Source organism: Calidris pugnax, unplaced genomic scaffold (assembly GCF_001431845.1).
Source record: "Calidris pugnax isolate Ruff unplaced genomic scaffold, ASM143184v1 scaffold210, whole genome shotgun sequence".
Taxonomy (NCBI): domain Eukaryota; kingdom Metazoa; phylum Chordata; class Aves; order Charadriiformes; family Scolopacidae; genus Calidris; species Calidris pugnax.
Window position 1 is genome coordinate 521,982 of NW_015091004.1, and position 10,481 is coordinate 532,462.

The 10,481-nt window shown below is 49.4% G+C and overlaps 1 protein-coding gene across 3 annotated transcripts in view; it reads left to right on the plus strand.

Moving 5' to 3' along the window:
• The window catches only part of SH3BP4 (SH3-domain binding protein 4), a 43,761-nt gene extending 36,893 nt beyond the window's left edge, over nucleotides 1–6,868 (plus strand). For all 3 annotated transcript variants that reach the window (XM_014955609.1, XM_014955611.1, XM_014955610.1), the window contains 2 exons: nucleotides 3,570–3,758; nucleotides 4,369–6,868. In XM_014955609.1, the coding sequence (XP_014811095.1) occupies nucleotides 3,570–3,758; nucleotides 4,369–4,593 (414 nt within the window). In that variant the 3' untranslated portion in view covers nucleotides 4,594–6,868. The remainder of the gene's footprint in view (nucleotides 1–3,569; nucleotides 3,759–4,368) is intronic.
• Nucleotides 6,869–10,481: the final 3,613 nt, after the last annotated feature.

The window sequence follows — 10,481 nt, forward strand, 5'->3', positions numbered from 1 at the left end:
GGGTGTCTATTTTTGTCAGTGAGGTTGACGGTTGGACAAGATGATCTTTAAGGTCCCTTCCAACCTAGAAGATTCTGTGATTCTGTGTACCCAGGGGTGGAGACGTGTTTTACCCTGCTATCCACAGAGGTTTATCCAGGGCCAGGGAGGAGGCTGGAAAGAAATTGTAGTGTAATCCCAAAAGCTGCTGCTGGAGGATTAAGTCTGTTGTGAGCCCTTAATCCCAGCCAGGCAGTCAGGGCTTCCAGGAGAGCCCCGTGCCCACATGTGTTTCGTGTATTTCTTTGGCAGTGAGTTGTGCCCGGGCCAAAAAAAATGTGTCACTGGTACTGCTAATATCCATCCCCTCTGACCTCGGTGGCTGTGTCTCTTTCCTGCAACCCAACCCCACCCAGCTTTCATGCTGTCCCCATCTCCCATCACCTCTGCCCGGTGACCCGTTGTCTTCCCCAGCCTGTAATTTGCGTGTTGAGCCTCCCCAGCTGAAATCATCAGGAGGAAAGTGCAGGAAGTAGATGTTTCCATGGACATCAGTAGGTTTCAGAGTTAACATGCTGTGCCTATAAATACTTAAAGGATGGGTGTCAAGAGGATGGGGCTGGTCTTTTTTCAGTGGTGCCCAGGGACAGGACAAGAGGAAATGGGCACAAACTTGAATAGAAGAAGTTCCACCTCAACATGAGGAGGAACCTCTTCACTCTGTGGGTGGCAGAGCCCTGGCAGAGGCTGCCCAGGGAGGTGGTGGAGTCTCCTTCTCTGGAGACATTCCAACCCCACCTGGACACGTTCCTGTGGGACCTGCTCTGGGTGGCCCTGCTTTGGCAGGGGGTTGGACTAGATGATCTCCAGAGGTCCCTTCCAACACCATGTGATTCTGTGATTCTGCTGTGGGGAGCAACCAGGCTCTTTGTAAGCTGTTGCTTCAAGCAGTTGTACAGTTCTCAGTTGGGTGGCCTCCCAGCTGCTATAATTGATGCCATTTTCTTGTCTACATTGAGCAGCAGAAAGAGTGGGAGAATCTGTCTCCTACGGCTCTATTCTTAATCCCTGGATCAATGTGCTCCTGGTGGGCTCCTCTGCTACCTGGGACCTGCTTGGCCTCTGGCAGGAGAGATGAGTGGCTCATTTAGTCTACTTTGCTTAATACCAGGTCATTTTGGGGTTTGGATGCAGGCAGTCGTGCCGCCTGGAAACACAGGTTTGAGGATGCTAAATCTGCTCTTCCTTAGGACCATCCGAATCCTCCGCCTGCAGAGGAGGAGAGGGTGATGAATCCGTGGGTTGGGTTGTAAAGTTGCTGGAGGAGAGGTGGCACAGGTGTGAGATTTAAATGCTGCTTAATGCCCTTTAAAAAAAAAAAAGAAAAACCTCTTTGAAATGTATTTTCCTTGCTTGCTTAACAAGAGGGTTTATTACTTCTCTCCTAGTACAGGAAACCGATGTAAGCACTTGAGGAGCAAACAAACTGCTGGTCTGCAGCTGTAATTAGATTCAAGCTGGAGCCCGGCTTTAAGCTGGAAACAGATAAGGGAGAAATCAACATGCATTTGCTTTGCAAATTGCTGGAGTGGTTTCAGATGTTCCCATCTTCCCCCAACTGTCCCTGTGAAACTGCCTAGGCGAGGATTTAACCCTTCTTCTGCTCCAGAGCCCAACCAGCTGGGGTTTGCCCAGACCCCCCCATGCCAGGAGAGGATTTCAGGACCCACGGTGGCAGAAACTGGGAAGGTTCTGGCCACGTGTGGACCACAACATCCATGGTTTCTGTAATAACCAGCCTCATCCTGTTTTGAAGGTGTGGATGATGTTCCTGATGGGTTCCTTGGGGGCTCATTTGGTGTTCAGCATCACTCAGGGGGTCTGTGCCCTTCATCCCTGAGCTGGGGTTTGCCTTTATTGAAGTGGGGACCCCCTGGTTGAAACGCTGAGCCCTGGGTGTTCACCCATCCTGGAGCCACCATCCTGGGTCTGCTGGTGTCACAGCTCCACATCTAGGAAAACAAGAGACTACTCAGCAAGCTTTCACCCAAGGCATGGTCTGGGGGTCTGTTGACCTGGTTTATGAGTTTTAAAAAGTGGATGCCCATTTTGTAATATAAACCACCTTCCTGTAGCCAGGTGGGGTTCAAAGTGGGGTTTGCCCAGGGACTGGGTTTGCTGCTGAGGCTGTTGCGGTCCATGGGGCTCTGGCAGAGAATGGGGAGCCTCGGTGTGCAGGATGTTGATTCTGTGGATCTGATCCTGTCCTCTGATAATTGCCACTTAAAACCCTTCCTTTCCTTGATCTGCCCTGTGGGGTTTTTTCCCCCATGTGGCAACTTGTTTTCAACTTTGAGCAGATGTTCATGTGATTTGGTACCTGGTAAGATTTAAGCAGTTAACACTGCTCCGTCGTTTTTTTTTCCTGGCTAAGTTACCGCTTGCTAGAAAAACGTGACTGCTGCAGTTCCTCTTCCCCACTTCTTCAAAACCATTTGCAGAAAATCTCAGCTTTTAGGTCAAATGACGCAGGAGGTGACGGTTTCTGAACAGGCACAGGAAGGCAGAGGGGTGGTGAGAAGAGCAAAGAACATCCCAAGCCAAGCAATGGTCCTGTAGCCTGGGTCTCACCCCAGCCCATCTCCTCCCGAGGCTGATAGAATCCCAAAACCCTCCTGACTGGCCATTCCCACCTGTCTGTGCTGAAGGATGGTGCTCCTCCGGGCTCAGGGAGGCAAGCTGTCCATACTACCCTGGATTAGTTACCTTAATTAAAGGCATCTGTTCTTCTCAGCCCCTGAATGCCTTAAACTGCTTATGGTGGCGCCTGAGCATCTCGAGGAGTTGCCTGGAAAATAAGGCAGCCCAGTCTGCAAGCCTCGTTGAAGAGGGGTAGAGTGCTTCATTCAATTAATGGGATTACTCTTCTGGCAAGCCTGGTGGCCTAATTTCACCAGCTGTCGCTAGAACGGGGGTGGGAGGATTTTTGGGGTGGCTTCTTGAGGGACTTCCCTCGATGGGTCCCTTGAGGGACCTCCCTCAATACAAGAGAGATCTGGAGGTGCTGGAGCGAGTGCAGAGGAGGGCAACGAAACTAGTGAAGGGCCTAGAAGACAAATCATATGAAGAGCAGCTGAAGGAGCTGGGGCTGTTTAGTAGGAGGAGGAGGAGGAGGCTGAGGGGAGACCTCATCACCCTCTACAACTACTTGAAAGGACACTGTAGAGAGGTTGGTGCTGGTCTCTTCTCACAGGTAATTAACGACAGAACGAGAGGGAACGGCTTCAAGCTCCAACAGGGGAGGTTTAGATTGAACATTAGGAAGGAATTTTTCACTGAAAGAGCGGTCGGGCATTGGAACAGGCTGCCCAGGGAGGGGGTGGAGTCACCACCCCTGGATGTGTTTAAGGGACGTTTAGATGTGGTGTTGGGGGATATGGTGTAGGGGAGGACTTTGTAGAGTAGGGTAGATGGTTGGACTCGATGATCCCAAGGGTCTCTTCCAACCTCAATGATTCTATGATGGTCCCCTGGGTCACCTGCCATGTACTGCCTGCCTTGACTCTCTTGTTTTCACCCGTGTCCTTCAGGCCCTGCTGAAAATGGATTGCCAGGGGCTGGTTGTCCGGCTCATCCAGGACTTTGTGTTGCTGACCACAGCTGTGGAGGTGGCCCAGCGTTGGAGGGAGCTGGCTGAGAAGCTTGCCAAGGTCTCCAAGCAGCAGATGGATTCTTACGAGGCCCCACACCGGGACAAGACGGGGGTGGTAGACAGTGAGGTGAGAGTGGACAAATCTCAGTCTTCATGGGTCCCTTCCTAGGGTTGCAGGTACCTCCAGAACATGTTTTTTCTGGAGCTCCTTTAGGGGATGAAAGGGATTTGGCTGTGCTATACCTTGGTATATACCTTATACCCTTGCAGGAGCAATCCAAAATCCATTGAAATCAACACAGTGACTGACTTTGGCAAGCTTTGGATCACAGCCCAAATCCCCAGACTTGCCAGTGTTTCTTGGAAATTTTCAGTTTTTCACTTAATTGATCAGAACCTGGTGTGATTCTTCCAGTACTTTAGCACTGACTGTTCCTAAAATAGCCTTTTCTATTCCAAATGTCGTTCTTCCTCTCATGTTTCATTTTAAACAGCTTCATCTACTTAAGATATAGAATTGTTCAGGCATAAATGTAAGAAACACACTGTTTAAAAAGGTAACAGAAAGACAAGACAAATCAATTCACTGCAAAGTGAGATCCTTGCCAGGAAATTTGAGGGTGTTTTTCCCTAGGAACGTGTGCTTGTTCTGGGATGGGGGTGTGTTGGGAATGACATCCAACCATCCAGCCTGGCCCAGTTCTGATGGCCTCTCCACCTCTGCCCCATCACCACAGGCCATGTGGAAGCCAGCATATGATTTTCTTCTCACCTGGAGCAGCCAGATGGGCGACAGCTACCGTGATGTCATCCAGGAGCTCCACACCGGGCTGGATAAGATGAAGAACCCCATCACCAAGCGTTGGAAGCATCTCACCGGCACCTTGATCCTGGTCAACTCCTTGGACATGCTGCGTGCAGCTGCCTTCAGCCCTCAAGACCATGAGGATTTTGCCATCTAGCTCCTGCAGTGACATTTTTTTGTCCACATCTCCTTTGCGGTTTCTTTTCTGTGCTTTCTGCCCCCTCCTCCCCTTTTTTTTAAGCAGTTGACTTGAAAAAGAAGGTTTTAAGAGGCCAAAGTTTGCAAGTTCTCCACTAGGACTGGAAATCAGCAGGAGACGTCCCTCCTCGATGGGAAGACAACCAGAAGGGGGGGTGGCTTTTCATATGGCATTGATACCAGTTAATTATTTCTTACTAAAAAAACTTCAAGGGGGTAAGGGAATGGGGAGGGATCACAAAAGAGGTGACGTTTTTTTAGGCATTTACAAATAAAAGTCTAATTTTTGTAACGAGGGGTAAAGGTTGTAACCACTTCGGGGGGAAGCTGTGGCTGTTTTCTATGTTGTAGAAACCACTTTTAAATTATCATTTTTTGAGACAAACGTGAGTCGTGTAAATACATATTTTAAGAGGAAGCACAGTAAATGCCCTCCCCCACTGCCACAGTAAGGCTTTGGCAGACTCCCAGACGTGACTGTAAAGCACCATGTGTCCTCAGCCCAACAAACTTCTTTCTTACACCAAAAAGGAGCTTTTATTTTTTTTTTTTTCCATTCACAGGCCCCGTGACCTCTTCTGTTGATTCTTGTTTTATTTTCGTGTCTCTGCAAACGTATATTTTCTCATTTGCAGACAGGGAGATGCTCTTTGCCTATTTTCAGATGTTCGGGTACCATTTTTAACCAGGAGAAGCAGTCACAAGCCCCTTGTGCTTCACCTTGCCCGGGTGCTGTAGGACATCTCTGGAAGAAGCTGGAGGTTTGGGGTTCAGCAGAGACCTCCTTGAGAGAGACAGGCCAGGAGAATGGTGAGAATGGCTCCACCCTGCCGTGGCAGCAAACTGTTTGGGCTGCTCCTCTCCAGATGCTCCTGCTCTGGGGAAAGAGGCCAGAAAAAGGGAGGAAATTGTCGCCGTCCATATATATATCTCTTTACCCCCAAAAAGAAGGAAAAGAGAAAATGTTTCTCCTGATTTGAAATCTGAGCTCACTGGAGGTGCTCCAGATGTGCTATGGGGCTTAACGCTCGTTGCCATTGGTTTCAGAGGGCTTTGAGTAGGGCTTTTCAAAGCTCCTAAAGTCCAGCTTAACTTGTAAATAAACCTATAAACCTGGTGCCATCGAGCTAAATATTTGCAGCACCAAGTGCCCGTGCTTTTCCCCGTTTATTTTGTAGCTGAGTCTTTTGAACGACCTCCCCTCTTCCTTCTGCCCCCCCCAGCTCTCAAATATTTTACATGGGAGGGAAATATGTTTTGCACAGAAAGATTTATTTTAAGTGCACAGTCTTCTTTATAGCGAAAACTGTTACGGCAGAAAGGTTAGTTGTTACAGCACAGCATGATTTTCTTTCAGGTTAATCCAAACAAAAAAGAAAAAAATGAAGAATGGGAAAGGCATCCTGTAGATTGTGCTGGTGCAGTGGCCTTGAGAGGGAACGACCTCCTTTCCTCTTCCCCAAAATCATGTCCCCAGCAACCAGTCGCTCTCGCTGGACCCCACAAGAAGTAAGATTAGCACCTTAATTTCTCCTCAGGGGCTTTAAGGAGTTTCCTATGCAACTCAACGTAGCACAGAGAGGGTCCCTCAGCAGCTGAGCCCGCTATGTGTCCCCTTTTCTTTTTTCCTAAGGCACCCTAAGAGCACATTTTTCCATGGACAGGCAGAAATCTCCACTGCAATAGGGAATAGCTCCCACAAGAGCGTGTGTGCACGTGGAGGGATGGCCTTCTCCTGGGTTTTTATCCAAATCTTGGCTTTGGCTCTTCTCCTGGCAAGGTCTGGCAGAATGGCCACGCTGGGGACCCTGGTGGTTGTCAGCAGCAGGCGAGGGCAGGAGTTTGAGCCTCCTCTGTTTTTGGGGGTGCCCCTGAATGATTTCAGCTTTCCCCTGCCTCCCCCTTAGTTTTTCTAACTACCTCAGGTACTCCCTATTACCCAACTTAACATTTCAGCCACAGCCTGGGACACCTCATTGATGGCCTGTGCCCTCCCCGAGGCTGGCACATTTTGGGGCCCTTTGTGGGGTAAGGGCTGTGTTAATTTATCCCTGCCCTTGGGCTGAAATCCCATCCCTCCTCACGTGCTGGGGGTGGGTGTGTGTCCTTGGGATGCCTTCTGCCCACTAAATGTCAAGCCTTTCTCCCAAAGCTCTGGTCTGGGCTTTGCGTTGCCACCCTTCATGCAGTAATTGGTTATTGTACTTATCGTTTAATGTTCCTTTTTTTTTTTTTTTTTAAGAAAACAATTTTTTTGGAAAAAAATAATGACGATTAAAGCTGTTACTATTCCAGTGCTCCTGAGTAGACGTCATCTACTGTTGTCTCTTCATCTCAAAGCAGCTTGGGTACGTGGGGTTTCCACCACATGATTCAACATGTTTCTCACAGTGCATTTCCCCACCTAGAGCCAGAGGTTCTCCAGGTCTGATCTCAATCCCATCCTCCTTCCCCATGCCTTTCAGAACCACAGAATGGTAGGGGTTGGAAGGGACCTCTGGAGATCATCCAGTCCAACCCCCTGCCAGACCAGGTCCACCCAGAGCAGGTCGCACAGGGTGGCATCCAGGTGGGGTTGGAATGTCTCCAGAGAAGGAGACTCCACCACCTCCCTGGGCAGCCTCTTCCAGGGCTCTGCCACCCTCACAGCAAAGAACTCTTTCCATATGTTGAGACAGAACTTCTTGCCTTCCAAGAAGGGCTTTCCATCCATCTGGGGGAAAGTCCCTGGAAACAGTCTGGCCTCCCAAAGCGCTGCTTACACCCAAGCACCAGGTAAGAAACTTTGTGAAGTGGGAAAAGATTCGGTTGCAGGATTTGTTTTGGTGCAAAGATGCTTTTTTTCTGACTATTTTCTGAACGGATAAAAAAAATGCCTTGTTTGTATTTAACCAAGGTGCTTGTGGTGCCCCTGGTACGAGCAGAGTTTGTATTTGAGGCCGTGCAAGTGAAACCTGGCTCTAGCTGTGGCTTCAGTTTGCCAAGGGTGGAGACACATCAGAATCACAGGTAAGAAGGTAAGATGATGTCCTGGTGATGGTCCGTGGTGGCATTTTCTGAATTATGTCTGAATTATTTGCATAAAGGGTTGCTTTCTGCTGGGGTTATCACTCCCTTCCTGTCTGCCCCAGCACTCTAGGTCACCACCAGGATGGGGACAGATGATGTCCCACCATGGATGCCTAGCTGCCTTGCTCCTACATGGTCTGGGCAAGAAGGACACCAGCTATCTTGATTTGAGCAGTTCCCCACTAGCTGTTTCGTTGCTGACTGACTCCCTCTAATATTTCAACTTCAAGGAAAGGAGTTGGCTTTTTTTTTTTTTTTTTTTCCCCTCGGGTAATCAAGGGAATGAACTGCTTCAGCACAGGTCACCTTGGAAATGCATTCCCAACATTTTCTCCTCCACTTCAGCTATCAAATTTGAATCATCTTCTTGTATCAGCTCAGCTCAACGCTAAATGACTGAAGAAGATGTGTCAGAAGGGGAGGAGAAATAAAAGCAACCACTGGGTTACTGGTGTCTGTACAGAAGAGCTGCTGTGTTTGGCTTTTGCTTTGTCCTCACCAGGTCTCAGAGCCTGGATGCCCAGCTCAGTTTGCAGGGAAAAACTAGAGTTTATGAATAAAAGCCTCTGGGCATCAATTTTTATCCCTGTGGTGGGCTGACCCTGGCTGGACACCAGGTGCCCACCAGAGCTGCTCTGTCACTCCCCCTCCTCGGCTGAAGAAGGGAGAGAAACTATAGCAAAATGCTACTTTTGCTTTGTCCTCATCAGGTCTCAGTGCCTGGGTGCCCAGCTCAGTTTGTGGGGAAAAAGTAGAGTTTATGAGTAAAAGCCTCTGGGCAACTCTTTTTATCCCTGTGGTGGGCTGACCCTGGCTGGACACCAGGTGCCCACCAAAGCTGCTCCCCCTCCTTGGCTGAACATGGGAGAGAAACTATAGCAAAATGCTGATGGGTTGAGGTAAATCACTCAGCAGTGACCTTCAGGGACAAAACAGACTCAACTTGAGGAAATTAGTTAATTTATTACCAGTGGAATCAGAGCAGGATAATGAGAAATAAAACCAGGTCTTAAAAACACCTTTCCCCTACCCTTCCCTTCTTCTCTGGTGGCAGTGCAAGGGGGACGAGGAATGTGGGTTGGGGTCAGTTCATCACACCTTGTCTCTGCCACTCCTTCCTCCTCAGGAGGAGGACTCCTCACACTCTGCCCCTGCTCCAACGTGGGGTTCACTCCCATGGGAGCTAGTTCTCCGTGAACTTCAACGTGAGTCCTTCCCATGGGCTGTAGCTCTTCATGAACTTGCTCCAGCAGGGGTCCCTTCCACAGGGACCTTCAGGACCAGACTGCTCCAGCGTGGGTCTCCCATGGGGTTACAAGTCCTGCCAGCAAACCTGCTCCAGGGTGGGCTTCTCTCTCCGTGGGTCAAGGTCCTGCCAGGAGCCTGATCCAGCATGAGCTTCCCATGGGGTCACAGCTTCCTTCGGGTGCATCCACCTGGTCCGTGTGTGAAGTCCTCCATGGGCTGCAGGTGGATCTCTGCTCCACTGTCAACCTCCGTGGGCTGCAGGAGGACAACCTGCCTCACCATGGTCTTCACCATGGGCTGCTCCTGGAGCACCTCCTCCCCCTCCTCCTTCACTGACCTTGGTTTCTGCAGGGCTGTTCCTCTCATATATTCTTGCTCCTCTCTTGGGCTGCAATTTCCTTTGTCCAGTAACTCTCTGTGTATGTTATCACAGAGACACTGTCACTGATGGGGTTGGTCTTGGCCAGTGGTAGGTCTTGGAGCTGTTGGCTCAGTTGGACATAGGAGGAGCTTCTAGCAGCTTCTCACAGAAGCCATTCCTGTGGTTTTGCTTTCCTTCCTTCCAATGAAATGCTTGTTGTGGACTATCTGCTGTCAGGACACCCCTGTCTTACTGTATGAGGAGGTGGTTATGGGTGCTTTGAGGAGACCAGGTGGTTAAAGAGCTGCTCGTAGGTCTTCCTCTTGTTGGCAGGTTTCTTTTGCCTCCAGAAGGCCATCATTCCCAGTTCTGTCTCCTGCATCTGCCCTCCTCTGATGGCCATATCCCCTGTGCCAGGTGGAGGCATGATGGTTTGCTTTGTGGAAAACCAGGGCTGAAGACAACTTCAGTGAGGATGACGATGCATTTCTTGGACTTTTGCCCTGAGTGCTGGGTTTTGTCTGCATCCCAGGCACATCTGGCTCAGCAATCCTGTTCCAGGTTCGGGGTTCCTTGTCTATTGGACTCTTAACAACCTTCCCACCACCCAACTTAATCGGCCTTGGATCCCTCATAAAACATAAGCTGGGATGACTGTAAAGTAACAGAGATGCTCATTGTCCCTAGAAATGTAACTCCCATCGGCATCCATGACCCATTCACACCTCCTTTCAAAAGCTCTTCTTTTGTTTTTTTTGGATAACAGGCTTTACACAAAGCATCCCCTGGGGGTTCACCTCTTCACAACTCAGCAGGGCTTAATCCATCGGTGAAATTCAGGGACTTCCGAGCAACAAAGGACACATGTGGGCTTTTTTTATTATAACGGCGGAGAGCAGAAGATAAAGGCATGTTTTTCCCGCCAACTTAATCGGCCTTGATCCCTCATAAAACGTAGGCTGGGATGGCTGTAAAGTAACAGAGATGCTCATTGTCCCTAGAAATGTAACTCCCATCGGCATCCATGACCCATTCACACCTCCTTTCAAAAGCTCTTCTTTTGTTTTTTGGGATAACAGGCTTTACACAAAGCATCCCCTGGGGGTTCACCTCTTCACAACTCAGCAGGGCTTAATCCATCGGTGAAATTCAGGGACTTCCAAGCAACA